This window comes from Rhinolophus ferrumequinum, chromosome 11 (assembly GCF_004115265.2).
Source record: "Rhinolophus ferrumequinum isolate MPI-CBG mRhiFer1 chromosome 11, mRhiFer1_v1.p, whole genome shotgun sequence".
NCBI lineage: Eukaryota > Metazoa > Chordata > Mammalia > Chiroptera > Rhinolophidae > Rhinolophus > Rhinolophus ferrumequinum.
Window position 1 is genome coordinate 5,969,413 of NC_046294.1, and position 13,990 is coordinate 5,983,402.

General features: G+C 52.5%; 2 protein-coding genes across 2 annotated transcripts; one reads left to right on the top strand and one right to left on the bottom strand.

Moving 5' to 3' along the window:
* Positions 1–967: 967 nt before the first annotated feature.
* CFL1 (cofilin 1) lies at positions 968–4,744 on the top strand. The gene is given in 5 exon segments (XM_033119566.1): positions 968–1,070; positions 1,073–1,278; positions 3,187–3,494; positions 3,776–3,852; positions 4,082–4,744. Coding segments are annotated over 5 exon segments (807 nt in total). The 3' UTR covers positions 4,195–4,744.
* On the bottom strand, positions 4,475–13,785 carry SNX32 (sorting nexin 32). Its single transcript, XM_033121120.1, is given in 14 exon segments — positions 4,475–6,724; positions 7,327–7,339; positions 8,055–8,440; positions 8,579–8,586; positions 8,620–8,716; positions 8,842–8,876; positions 8,879–8,963; positions 9,111–9,235; positions 9,377–9,449; positions 9,451–9,482; positions 9,835–9,943; positions 13,442–13,484; positions 13,632–13,674; positions 13,677–13,785. Coding segments are annotated over 14 exon segments (1,464 nt in total). The 5' UTR covers positions 13,714–13,785; the 3' UTR covers positions 4,475–6,346.
* Between the last annotated feature and the right edge of the window lie 205 nt (positions 13,786–13,990).

Genomic DNA, 13,990 nt, shown 5'->3' on the forward strand with positions numbered 1-13,990 from the left:
GCTCTTGGCAACTCTGAGGCTCGATAAAGATGGAGCCAGTTTTCTCTTCTGACAGGGTCTCTAGGGGTAGGCAGCGGTCGAGCTGTGGCCTTCACCTGGGGCTCCCCGTAGCTCGGTTGGTAGGCAGAGCGCGGCGGGACGTCCCCGACTACAACCCCCGGCATGCTCTGCGAGGTACCCCACTCCAGGGAGTCGCTCCCCGACCAGTGAAGAACGGGCTTTCAGCTCGTTTACACCCTTTATTACGCTTGTAGGATCAATGGCCCTAATTCCCTTGTTTGAGACCCTTTCTTCTCTGCCTGCGCAGTGAGGCCATGTCATTGTTTGAAGCCAACGAAATCTTCCCGAGCCCCCCAACCCCAGTTTGTTTTTGTAAAACTATGTCTCAGTTTTTGGGGGTATTAAATTAACCCCCAAATTAACTATATGCCTGGTTCTCAACTCGAGAACAAGATTCAAGTTTGATTTAGTATCTATTTCTTTTCGCTCTGTAGTAAAAGGCACATAATCCTTGAGTTGAATGCACAAACCCCTGCCCTTCTCCTTTTAGTGCGTTGTGAATTTGCCAAACGTTTAAAACGACACATCTATTTTCAAAGAGTTCCTTGTAACCTTTCCCGTATTTTTTTCTCTTATTTTATTGAAGTTTCATATGGCCTTTTCTCAGGAGACAAGCGTGGCTTTGCCATGGAGTTGCTCAATGTTTACTGGATTGAAGGCACCTTATACTTGCGATTCTCCTTGCTCAAGGACTGGATTCCGGGCCAGTAAATAGTTGCTTCGCTTCAGAAAAGCAAAATACTGATTCACTCAAAGTTTTCAGACCACGGGATCCAGAAAGTGCTAAGATGGATCTTAAGGAAACCGTTTCACAACGGGGTGAAGAGCCGCGAAGTCGGGGCTCATTTTCGGGTCATGTTACCTAGCGCCTTTCACAGCGCTTAGCGTTTCCTGGGAAATTCGACCAATGGGTGCGCTCTCTGTGCCATAGCCCCGCCCCTCTCAGCTGTCTCGGACTACATTTCCCGGTATGCAATGTAGCGCTGGGAAGACGGGCTCGCCTCCAGCGAGCTCGAGGACGGCGCAGGACCTTTGGACTTCATTTCCCGTCGGCCCGCAGTGGGAGCGCCGGAAGCCCGCCCCGCCCCTCATTGTGCGGCTCATACTAAACGGAAGGGGCCGGGAGAGGCCGCGTTCAGTCGGATCCCGGCAGCAGCTGCAGAGGCTCTCATCTTTTCTGGCTCTGCTTGCTGTCGCCTTTTTGCTTCCGGAAACATGGTGAGCACCAGGCCCCGGTGCTTGAGGGAGGCGGCTGCGAGTTGGTCGTCTCGCGTGTGGGAGGGAACGGGGAAACGACGTCGGCACCCCTCCCCCAGCACCCAGGGCGGGATGAGGGTCTCGTGCTGAGGGGCGGGCGGCCCCGGGACGCGCGTGCGCGCCCGCGGGCGCCAGGGATGGCTAGCTGGGACGTCGCACGCGCGCCCCCTGGTCTCCCTTCCCCTCCCCCACCTCTGGTACGCCCGCGCCGACACTAGCCGTGGGGGAGGGGTCCGAGGCGCGCGCCCGCCCCTCGCAGATCGGGTGGTGTCGCGCGCCGCAGCGGCGGTGAAGTGAGTCGGTTCACGGGAACGCGCGCTCGACGGGAGCACGCGGTATCCAAACCTGGCCCGGGGGCGGCGAAGGAAAAGCGCGCGAGCAGTCTTGGCGCGCGCGCCCCACCCAAGTGCTGTTCCTGTCTCCGCGTCATCCTCCCTCGGCAGGCTGGTCTGTCTCGAGAGCAGGTGGCAAGGATGCCTGCGCCTGGGAGGGGCGGGGGCGGCGGGGATGCGCGGGCGTCAGGGTCCGGGAGTGGGCGCCTGGGATTAGGGGCTTGCACCGCGCGGCACGGATCGGACACAGCAGAGGCCACGGCCCTGCTCCGGAGCGAGCTCGCCCACAAAGCGAGCTGGGTTCTCCGCTCTGTACATCGGGCAAAGGCTGGAACGGCGCTTTCGGCAGGCGCGTGCGCACACGCTCGGGCCTGGGCGCTGGGCCCGAAGCCTTGGACAAGCGGGGCCCTCGGCTTTCCCGGATGGGGCTTGAGGGTGGAGTCAAGTTTAGGGAAGTGACCCAGGCGGGCACCGCCCGGAAACCACCCCGCCCGTGTTCGGCCCGAAGGCTCCGAGAACCGAACGTTGTGTAACTTGCCCAGGCTCCGGCTGATACGCCGGCTTGTAAAAGCGATTCTTTCAGGCTGAGGCCCTGGAGTTGCTACTGCCTCTGGGTAGGGGTTTCTCTCTCGGGGAGGGGCCGAGCCTAGCCTAGCTCCTTTCCCCGCCTACTCCGGAAGCGGCTGAGTCACGTGGCCGGCTTCCTCTGCAGTTCCGGGAGGGGGGTGCTCCGCAGATTTCATCGTGGACAGTCGCTGCTTTTCCGGGCTAGGGTGTCCCCCGATACGACCCAAAATAGAAGTTTAAAGGGCCCTCAAGGACTGTGGGCACTTGAGTTTGCGCTGTGGACTTCTGTCAGCTTTTTGGGCCTGCATTTTGCCCAGAAAATAGGGAGTTGTCGGGTAAGGCCTTAATGAGGGGTTGTAATTTTTCGGTTGAGGAAGACCCCAGCAGAAAAATGGATAGTTTGTGTAATAATTGCACTGAGCGACTCTGATGAATTTGCTTCAACTGTTGAGCACCTTTGGTGTTACATCTAGCATTGTATGGGCCTGGTTCTCTCTTTCCAGAAGAGATGGCTATGATTTCGGTGTCTAGGTTTTCTTCACCGAGGTTCTGAGTCAGCAGTTTTATCCAAAAGCTGAGATTGTGTAATGTGAGTAGGAAACGAGTCAGTTGCCTGTGGATTCTTCTAATTCTGGGCTCATGTCTCAATCATGGTTCTGTTTCTCACAGGTCTTCAATTTCTAGCCTGCAAGATGTTGGGGTGGGGAGAAATGATGCTGAATGAGGTGATCAGCGGTCTCGTCTGTGGCTGCTATTTTGGAGTTGTGTCCCATCTGATTTTTTGACAGTGGCTTGAGTAGGAAAAGAGGGACACTTACTTTGGAAAAGGTTTTCATGACCTCTTGGGGCTGAGGACTGTGTAGTATGTTGGTTGGCATCCAGACAGGTCTCCTAAGAAAGCAAAGGAGGGACTTCAGGGGGAGTCCCAGGAAGTCTTTTTTTTATGAGGTGTGTGTGGCTCGTCCCCCAGGCCTCTGGTGTGGCTGTCTCTGATGGAGTCATCAAAGTGTTCAATGACATGAAGGTGCGTAAGTCGTCGACACCAGAGGAGGTGAAGAAGCGCAAGAAGGCCGTGCTCTTCTGCCTGAGTGAGGACAAGAAGAACATCATCCTGGAGGAGGGCAAGGAGATCCTGGTAGGTGATGTGGGCCAGACTGTAGACGACCCCTACGCCACCTTTGTCAAGATGCTGCCGGACAAGGACTGTCGCTACGCCCTCTATGATGCAACCTATGAGACCAAGGAGAGCAAGAAGGAGGACCTGGTGTTTATCTTCTGGTGAGCTCCTCCTGCGGGCACTTATTTTGTCACCTGTACTGGCTCTGTCTCACCGCCCTTTCTCAGGATGGGAACTCTGCCTCCTAATTAACCAGAAGTGTGGGTTTTTTTTTGGGGGGGGGCGGTGTTGTAACAAAACTTGTCAATGAGGAACTTGATAAAAGTTTGAACGCTAGGGGCCAGCTCAAGTGTTTCTCTGGAAGTCATCTGTTGCTTGAGGGCATTTGCTAGACTTGGAGGAGACTTTGCTGCAAGTTTCTATGTCTCTTATTTCCATCCAGGGCTCCTGAGTCTGCACCCCTTAAGAGCAAAATGATCTATGCCAGCTCCAAGGACGCCATCAAGAAGAAGCTGACGGGTAAGGACCAGCATTGGTAGTGCCACATGCTCTTCTTTCTGCCCAGGCCTTGGCTGCAGGGTAGGGTGACTGGGATGGCAGAGGAGGTTCCTCCCCCTCCTTGTCCCTGCCTGTTTGGAATGTAACCATGTCCTTTCCATCTGTTCCGACTGGCTCCTTCCCAGCCATAAACTACCCCCAGCCACCCTACTGCTTCCTGCTCACATACGCTCCCCCCTTTTCCCCACAGGGATCAAGCATGAATTACAAGCAAACTGCTACGAGGAGGTCAAGGACCGCTGCACCCTGGCAGAGAAGCTGGGGGGCAGTGCTGTCATCTCCCTGGAGGGCAAGCCTTTGTGAGCCCCCTCCAGCCCCCTGCCCGGAGCATCTGGCAGCCCCAGACCTGCCCATGGGGGTTGCAGGCTGCCCCCTTCCTGCCAGACCGGAGGGGCTGGGGGGATCCCAGCAGGGGGAGGGCAATCCCTTCACCCAGTTGCCAAACAGCCCCCCACCCCCTGGACCTTCCTCTTCCCTCCACCCCTGACGGTTCTGGCCTTCCCCAACCGCTTTTGATCTTCTGATTATTCTTGGGTTGAAGAAGACCAAGTTCCCCCCAGGCACCCCAGTTTGGGGGTCTGTGTTTTTTTTAACGACATCCCGTCTCCCCACCTGTTCCTCCATTTCCCAAGCTGCCAACTTCTAACCGCAATAGTGATTCTGTGCTTGTCTGTTTTAGTTCTGTGTATAAATGGAATGTTGTGGAAATGACCCTTCCCCACGCCGCCTGGTTTCCCTCCCTTTTTCCAACTGGTCATGGCCACTCACGGAAGTAGGACCAGTGAGGAACCTTCAATTAAAAAAAAAAAAAAAGAAAGAAAAAGACACACAACAATAAAAAGGCTCGCTAATAGGGTGTTTGTTTCAGGGCTGGGGCCCAGGGAACCTTGTGGGGGAGGTACGCTGGGAGTGTAACCTGCATCTCTTCTCTATATCTTAGCTCTAATCAGCCTCTACACCCTCATCTGGCCCCAGTGACTGGCTGAGCCTCCCTTCTGACAGTCACCACTCATTCTACAGGTGGTGACCAGACTGGCTGTTGAGGTAGCCCAGCCAGAGCCTGTCTGCAGGGACCACGGAGCGGGAGCTTTGTGTCTAAACTGCTTCTGTAGTCTTGGCCCTGGTGGGCGGTGTTGCAGTGAGGTCCCTTCTCTGATTCCCTGTTCAGTCCTGCCCAGATGTGAGCTGTGAAATTGCAAGTTACAGGTAGCCTCTTGAGTTTGGTCGTTTTGCTGCCTTCTTCCCTGGGCGGTTGACTCATTTACGAGGGCTGGGTTCAGTGGCTCCTGTGAGTCAAGTCGAGCCTTTGGCCGTAGGTAGATGTGGCTGGAGTCCAGGGTGGGGCCAGCCAGGTGGAGCCCAGGACTTCAGACCCAGGTGTCTTGAGCCCCACCTCCCTGTGTTTAACCAAGAGGGTGTTGGCTAGAGCCCCAAGCCTTTTGCCAGTATTGCTGTGGGCTGTCTCCAGCCTGTACTTTGGGCTTTACCCTGCCCGGCAGGTAAAGATATCCTAGAAATTTTGCCCTAGGGGTGGTGATGCAGGACTTCTGCCTCCTCCTTCCAGTCAACTGAACGAAAAAAGCCTCGAATTAGACCTGGTTCCTTAGTTTCTCGGAGCTTGCCAGTCAGTAGGTCTGGGAGGGAAACGGGGAGGGGTAAGTTCCCATTTTACTGCTTAGAACATAGGTGAAAGGATTTGGGATTAGTCTTACGTGTGGTGCTTGCCAGGAGTTTATGGGGGTGGTGACATGCCTAGAAGACTGCTCCTGGGTTCCAAGTCCTGGGTCTTGCCCTTACTATGGAGAATCAGTTGGCTCTCTGGGAAATAACAGGATACTGCAGCGTTCCTCCGCGGCTCCCCCAGGATCTGGTCTCCATAGTGCCCTGGTAGCAGGGATGCCTGATGCGCCTTGGAGCCATGGGAAGTGAGGACAAAGCAGGCCTCCTTGTTACAGAACCAGGCTCACTATTTGTGAACTGCTGAACTCCAGCCAGAGGGTGAATGGAGGCTGCCCCTCAGCTCCCTGGGGAGGGAAGTAAGGGCTCCTGGGCTCTCCCGTGCTGCCCTACCTTCCTCGTGCAGGGCTTGGCCTTCCCCTTGGAGGTTGTGGGGCATGGCCAGTGGCTGCTGGGGTGTGGAAGGAGGCATCAACGTGGGGGACTCATGGTATTAAATGCCCCAGAGCAGGCTGGCTGCTCTAAGGCTCCCCCTTGAGGGTGACGAGTTCCGGAGAAGCAGGGTGCTGGCCTGCAGAGGAGTCGTCCTAGATGTCCCCCTTCCTCTCCCCGCTACCATGCTTCCTGTGACAGGGTGCTGCTCTTGTGCACCTCATAACTGTCCCCATCCCTGTCCTCAGCGGTAACAGCTGCCATTTATTGAGGGCTTACTGTTGATAAAGGCCCTGAACCTCAGCTGGGGCTGCTCACAGCTGCCTCACCCTTGTCCTTGAACAGACTAGGTAAGAACCGAGAAGCCTGGGGATCGGGGAGGCAGCAGGAGGGCTGGTAAGGATGGAAGGCTCACCTTGGCGTGTTTGAGCTCCAGCTCCGTGAACTCAAGGTTCTTGCTCAAAGAGGAGACACGCCAAGACTTGAAGTTCACAAGCTCTGGAGAGAAGCAGAGAGGAATGGGAACTTGGGCAGGTAGGCAGCCCGGTGTTGGGCTCCAGGGCCACGGGGCTTCCCTGCCTGGCTGAGTGAGGCGTTCGGAGCGTTGGCAGCACATGTGCTGGTGGCTCTCAGCGGGCCGCACTACCTCGTTCCTGGTGTGTGCCTTGTCCAAAGCCTTGGTGGCGTTCTCATACCGTGTTTCCCCGAAAATAAGACCTAGCCGGACAATTCAGCTCTAATGCGTCTTTTGGAGCAAAAATTAATAATGAGAATCCGGTCTTACTTCACTAGAAGACCGGGTCTTATATACCATATGGCGGGTCTTACATTAATTTTTGCTTCAAAAGATGCTTTAGAGCTGATTGTCCGGATAGGTCTTATTTTCAGGGAAACATGGTAGTCGACCAGGGCCTGCAGCTGCCAGTAGAGCATGTCCTGGGGCCAGCAGAGGGGCTCATCTACCTACCTCCCTGGTTGCTCCGCTCCCATTGGCCCCCAGCCCTGAGATTTGCTCTGGGGCCACCTCACCTTGGCTGCGTGTATAGTATCTCAGCTATACTATACACGGTCTGAAGGTCTGAGCTTCAGGCCTTCATAAGTCGGCCCTCCAGCTTATGAATCAGGAAGGCGGCGGCTGGGGAGGGAGCTTGCTGAGCGGATCTAGCAATCTATTCGTGGCTTGATACCCAGTCTAGGTGAAACCCTGATGTGAAGGGGAGTGGTCAGGGAAGGTGTCACAGACGAGGCAGTATCAGATCCGGATCTCGGGGGTTGAGTAGGAATTAAACAACAGCCAAAGGCTTTAGAGGTGTGTAAGCCTGGTACGTGTTCAGGGAACCTGAAGTTAAGTGGGGGCACTTGGATGGCAGTGGCCAGGTCATGAAAGGCCTCAAATGCAATCTAAGGACTGGGCTTTGTGCCTTGGGCAGTTTCTGGAAGGGGTAGGGTCCCTGAAGGGCCTTGAGCAGGAAGAGAGGTGGTCCCAACACAGTTTAGAAATATTGCCATACTTCAGTGACTTTTCTTGGAGAATTCAGAAACTAGGTCTGGGGCAGGGTGTTGGCAGCACAGTGCAAACTGCCAGAGGCTCGTGTGGCACATCCTCGTAAATGCCAAGCTCAGTTCCCACCCTCCTCCCCTGTCACCACACACACGAGACTGGGTCTGTCTCCACTCCACCTCTTATTAAAGTAGCCTGGAGGGTAAGTCCAGGGCGTCATTGGGCCCAAGTTACCACAGAACATTCCAAAGTGGTCCTGGAGCTTGACCCTTTTCTAGGACTTTCTTCCCTAAAAGGATTATTGGGTGGCCTGTCATCACGGAAGACAGTATTTAACCTTCAAAGAGCTCTGCCAGTTTGAAGACGCTCCCAGGAAGCAATGGGGACGAGTTAGGGAAGGGGCCTTAGGTGGGTGCTTAAAGCCTCCCTGCCCTTCGCCCACCCTTAGGGAAATCTCCCTCTCCTCTTGCCCAAATCCTAGGAGACACTTCCGCACCTCCCTCCTAGAGCTCATAGACTTCCACAGTGACTCCTGGTGGGCAGACAGTATTACAGGCACAAAAAAGGCAGGAGGGGTGGCAGGGAGTCCTCACAGTTTTTAGCTGGTCGATTTCCTGTGTTCCTTCCCAGGCTGCTCAGTGCAGAGGAGATAGGGATATGATTGTCAGCCAGGCCTGTTGTGAACAGCCGTCCATCAGAACCCACTGGTCTGCACATCAAGCCCCATCCCTGGTGTTTGTGGCCAGACACGGGATTTCTGGCGCTCTCCCGTGGGGAGGAGGACTGCTGGGGAGACGTGGCAGGGAATCCAGGGCCCCTTGGGCCCTGCGTACACGTGTGGGAGTGCATGACAGGGTCTGTCTGCAGGCAGGCATCCTCGATGCGGGTGTGGTACTCCAGCAGGAAAGTCCTCTTAGGCTCAAAGAAGTCATCCACCTCCTAAGGGAGCAAGATAAGACCCACTTACACCAAGTCACCAAGAGTATGGCAGCCACTGACAATCGGGTGGCACAATCTCCCTGTAGGCCAGTGGCTTCCCTCCCATAGGCACCCTGGGCCTCAATCTTTGCTGTGGACTTGAGGCCCTGGGTGGAATCCAGAGGGGCCCCAGGGGTCACCTGACATGCTGGTGATGAGGGCCTCATCTGCAGATTCCACAACATTCCTCAGAAGCCCCCCAAGGAGCTCCTTCCTGTTCTTTCCTCGGACACTCAGCTGAGGCACATGTGGGGAGGGTGTGATGTTGGGGTGAACATTTGCCACTCGCGGAGCTGAAGAGACAGGCTTGAGCCCACCTAGAGCCCTGCCCCCCACCCCCGGGGTGACCCCTGTGCTCTGGCCCAGCTCCCATCCTGGCTGTATTCCAAAAAGACAAGTTGTCTTGCCACCGAGTGGAGTGGGCTACCAGGCGCTGCAGAAAGACTTCATGCTTCGCAACTGTCTTTTTAAAAATAGCGAGGTACTCCCTAGAGAGAATGGCAGGCAGCTCGAGGGCGCTGTCTGGTTCTGATCTCAGCCCTGGAGTAGGTCCCTTAACATCCAGGCGATAGGGGGGAAATCCTGGGGCTCCCAGGAGAGGGCTGGGGGTTTGTCACAGACAAGGTGGCACTCATGCTTTTAGCTCCTGCTTCATTTTGGCAAACTCTTCCTGAGTGACGGAGCTGTCTCCTCCACCCAACTTCTATAGCTTTTCCCTTGAAGCCTCAAAGTCTGGCTTTGGAAGGGTTGGGGGGGATCTGCTCAAAGGAGGGAAAGCTGGAAAACTTCTCATTGCTGAGAAGGCTATCACCCGCATCCAGAAGCCTGGCCCAGCCTTCCATCCTCACCCAAGCCCCCGGGCCTACCCCTCCCAGCCCCAGCCCACCCAGCCCCTCCCAATAAGGCCGGTGTACTTGTTTTCTGCATAGGTGTCCTGTAGCCAGATGAATTCCTCAGGCTGCTGCATGACTTGAGAACTCGGTCTGGGCGAAGGGAAGCAGCTCTGAAAGCCGGGAAGCCTGTCTGAGCCTCTCCTTCCCTCTCCAAACCATGCATCAAGCTTTCTGAGCACCCACTCTGGGGCCTCCCCTGTCCAACACCTAGGTGAGGCCCAGATGGGGCTCAGGTGTCCATGATTCAGTCAGGATTGCGGGTGGGGGATGGTTAGGACTTGGGCCTTAGGCAAAGGTAATCAGAAACTAGTCAAGATACCCACTTTCTCAGAGGCGCAAGGGGCAGGAGCCGGGTTGAGGAAGAGGGCCCAAAGGCTATGACGGCAGCTGCCCACCATCTCCCGGGACAGCAGAGGCTGAAAGAAGCAGGTTGCTCATCGGACCCCTCACTCCTCATGTAGCCTCACCTTGGCATGAATGTGAATTTCACCTTGTCCCGCTCCCTCACTGCGTCAGAGATCTCCACCTGTAAGGAGCTGTCCCCCTGCACGTCCACTGATTTGGAGGAGGGCTGTGGGGGAGGGGAGGTCCCTGACACAACTGACCACTGTGCCTTTGCACATCCTCGCCGCAGCCTTCGGGTCCTCGGCCCACTTCAGCAGCACTGCTTCCGTAATGCCCCAGGGTTACCAGCTGCCCGCCGAGGGATCCTGCTAAGTCACTGCTCAGGGCTTTACAATGACCACAACACTTTCCTACCCTCCTCTCCTCTGAAGCAGGTAGAATTCTCTTTTTACAGGTGTAGGAGCTGAGCCCACCAGAGAGGTGAATTAACTTATCTGAGATCCCACAGCTGTAACAGGGTGTCTCGATTTCAAACCCCATGCACTTTCTCAGCTATCTGCCCAGCCTTTCCTCAGCTGGTTACCTCAGGTCCCCTGGTACAGTGAGTTGCATGGGAAGTTCCACCTCTTTTGAGGGGTTCCTGAAACCATATTCTCTACTTTTAGTGCCATGAGGCACTGGCTTGTAGGCTTGTATTTCTCTAAGCGAAAAGATTCATGAGGCACCAAACTACCAGTTCATTCTTGCATTGAGCTATTCAACAAGCATTTATTGAACACATATGTCCACCTCATTGTGCCAAGTGATACTAAGGAGAAGGGAAGAGGCTTAGAACCCACTCTACCTAAAGCATTTCTTACTAGACTGGCAAATGCCCACCTCTCACACCCAGAGGCCTCACTCTCTCACAAGTTTTGGCTCACATTGGGGACCACTATTCTGACTACTGTCACCATAAGTCTTGAACTTCATACACATGCAATTATACAGTATATACCTTTTTGTGTCCATGTTCTTTACGAAGATCCAACTGTGTTGAGTGCCATGCTTTTTCATTGCTGTCTAGTATTCCATTATATGAATATATCATAGTTTATGTATCCATTCTACATTTGGTCATTTGGTTTATTTCAAGTTTAGGGCTATTATGAATAAAGCTGCCATGAACATTCTTGCATATGTCTTTTGAGGGACCTAAGTTCTCATTTATGATGGGCATGAGGATTGCTTGGCCATAAGGTAGGCATGTTTAAAATCCTTTAATAGATAATGCCAAACAGTTTTCCAAGGTGATTATACTCATTTATACTCCCACCAGCATTGTCTGAAAGTTCCAGTTGCACATCTTTGCCAATACTTAGAATTGTCAGTTCTTTTTATTTTAGCCATCCTGGTGGCAGTATGGTAATAGCACATTGTGGCTTTAATTAGTATTCTCTGGGGAGGAATGGTGTTGAACATCATTTTTTGTACCTATTGGCCATTTGGATATCTTCTTTTGTAAAGTACCTATTTAAGTCTTTTGCTCCTCCCCTACACTCCCTTTTGAAAAATCAGATTGTCCTATTCTTACCGATTTGTAGGAACGCTTTATATACCCTGGAATTATGTGTTGCCAATATCTCCTATTCTATTGGTTGCCTTTTACTCTCTTAATGGCTTATAATTTTACAAGCTCAATATATCAATCCTTGTCATTAAGGATTTTTGTGTACTCTTGAAGAAATTTTTGTTTACCCCAAAGTCTTGAAGATATTCTCCTATTTTCTCTTCTAGAAATTAATAGTCTTAGCTTTTATATTTAGGTCTGATCGATTTTCAATTCATTTTGTATTCAGTGTAAGATTTGGGTACAATATACTAACAAAATATTTTGTTGAATTGACTCTTTAACCATCATAAAATGTCCCTCTTTATTTCTAGTAATAGTCTTTGTCTTACAGTCTACTTTGTCTGAAACTAATATAGCAATACCAGCTTTCTTTTGGTTAGTGTGTCCATGATATATATTTTTCCATTCATTTATTTTCAGTCTTTCTGTGTCCTTATATTTCAAATATGTCTCTTTTAACAGAATAGAGTTGTCTTTTTAAAAATCCAATCAGAGAATGTTTTTTAATTGGAGTCTGGTCCAATCTTAATTGTAATTACTGATAGAGTAGGTTATTTTGTTTGTTTGTCTATAAACCTGCCATCTTTGCTTTTTGTTTTCTCTTTGTCTCGTTTGTTTTTTGTTCCTTTATTTTTTTCTTGCCTTCTGTTATATTAGTGTTTTATATTATTTCATTTTATACTTTTTTTTTTAAAGATTTTATTGGGGAAGGGGAACAGGACTTTACTAGGGAACAGTGTGTACTTCCAGGACTTTTGTCCAAGTCAAGTTGTCCTTTCAATCTTAGTTGTGGAGAGTGCCATTCAGCTTCAAGTTGTTGTCCTTTCAGTCTTAATTGTGGCGGGCGCAGCTCAGCTCCAGGTCCAGTTGCTGTTGCTAGTTGCAGGGGGCGCAGCCCACCATCCCTTGTGGGAGTCGAACCGGCAACCTTGTGGTTGAGAGCCCACTGGCCCATGTGGGACTCAAACCGGCAGCCTTCGGAGTCAGAAGCACGGAGCTCTAACCGTGTGAGCCACCAGGCTGGCCCCTCATTTTATACTCTTACATTTTTACTTACATATTTATTATTATTTTCATTTCTCTATATTCAAAGGAGAATCTTAGAGACGGCAATGCTTACTCTAGAGGACTAGGTCTAATAGTGGACTTTCAGAGAGTCTGGCACTTACAAAGGTTTGGGGGTGCAACCAAATCTCAGTTTGATAGCCCAGCACATGTTCAGAGAACATAGCATCCTATACGATAACAGTAATAATAATAGCAATAACAATAATATAATAGCTAACACTTATATTTGCACTTTCTATATGCCAGGCACTGTTGAGGCATTTTATATATATTAACTAATTTAACTGTGAATTATGAACATAGATAAACATTGAAACAGATACTTTCTGTTCTATACCTTGTGTCTCTCGGCCCCTCTCACCTCTCCAAATTCCTCATTTCTTAGCTTCTCTGACACCCCTGTCTCCTTCCTGCTGCCTTAGTATCTCTGCTCTGACCTACATTGCTTGGTAATGCTTGAGGAACCACAAGGTTGGTTCATAGCTGCTCCATCCTTATCCCTCAGCCACAGCTCACTATGTACATGCTTTCGAGCCCCAACAGTGAGCACCTCGGTGTGTCCAGCCCCTAATCATCCTTGGTACAAAGATGCTCAATAACTATTTGTTGAATGAAGTCAAGAGGAAAGAATAAAGAATGAATGGTCTTATGATTGTATGAACACTGATAACACAAGTGAAGCCATTAGTGCTGACCGGGATTCCTCCCACCTTGGGAAAGAAGACGGATACTCCAGTTCCTTCTCAATCCCTGACATCCCTTCCTCCTTTTCTTCCCCATCAAGCCAGCATGAGTGACACTGGGGTCCCTTTCCACCTGTAAGGGCAAAGGTAAACCCTGCTTCCTTTGGCATCCTCACCAGCCCCATGCAGCTGCCACAGAGGCGCCCCATCCGCTTGCTACGCCTGCGAGCGAACGAACACACACACACACACACACACACACACACACACACACACACACACACACTTTCCTGATTGGGCAGCATTGGGTATACTGGAGTGACGTGGAGGTTGGCAGGGGCTTTGCATCCTTAATCTTTACCTTGCTCTCCTTTCCAGCCTCTTGATGCTCCTCCATCCCTCTCCTTCTCGGCTGCAGCACACAAGGATTGTGCGGCTGGCCACCCGCGCGCTTCCGCACCTCGGTCCCCGGTAACTCTCCCAGATGAACGGACCGAGTGAGGATCCTATAAGCTGACCGAGACACTCCCTCCTCCCAGCCGAGGAGTCACCTGGAGTCCGGCGTGGTTCCCACCCCGTTCCCTCGCAGCCTGCCTTTTGATTGGGTACCAGGTTTATCGTTCGCGACGCCATTGGCTACAACGTCTGTCGTTCCTGTGGCTAGGCCCCAGCTTTTAAGGGGAATCGCGGAATCCAGAGGGCTGGGAAGAGGCGACAGCTTGGGGGCTGGGGTCGAGGGCTCTGGGTCACAGAGGTCTCGTGTCACGTCAGCCCCGCCCCCAGGCTGACTCCGGCTCGCCGCCGCTGTGGGCCGCGCCTTCCAACGGCCTCGCGCGGCTTGCGCGTGCGCGTTAGCCTAGTCTCGCGCCTTCCAGGCGGTGGGCGGGGCGGAGAGCCGGCTGGCAGGATA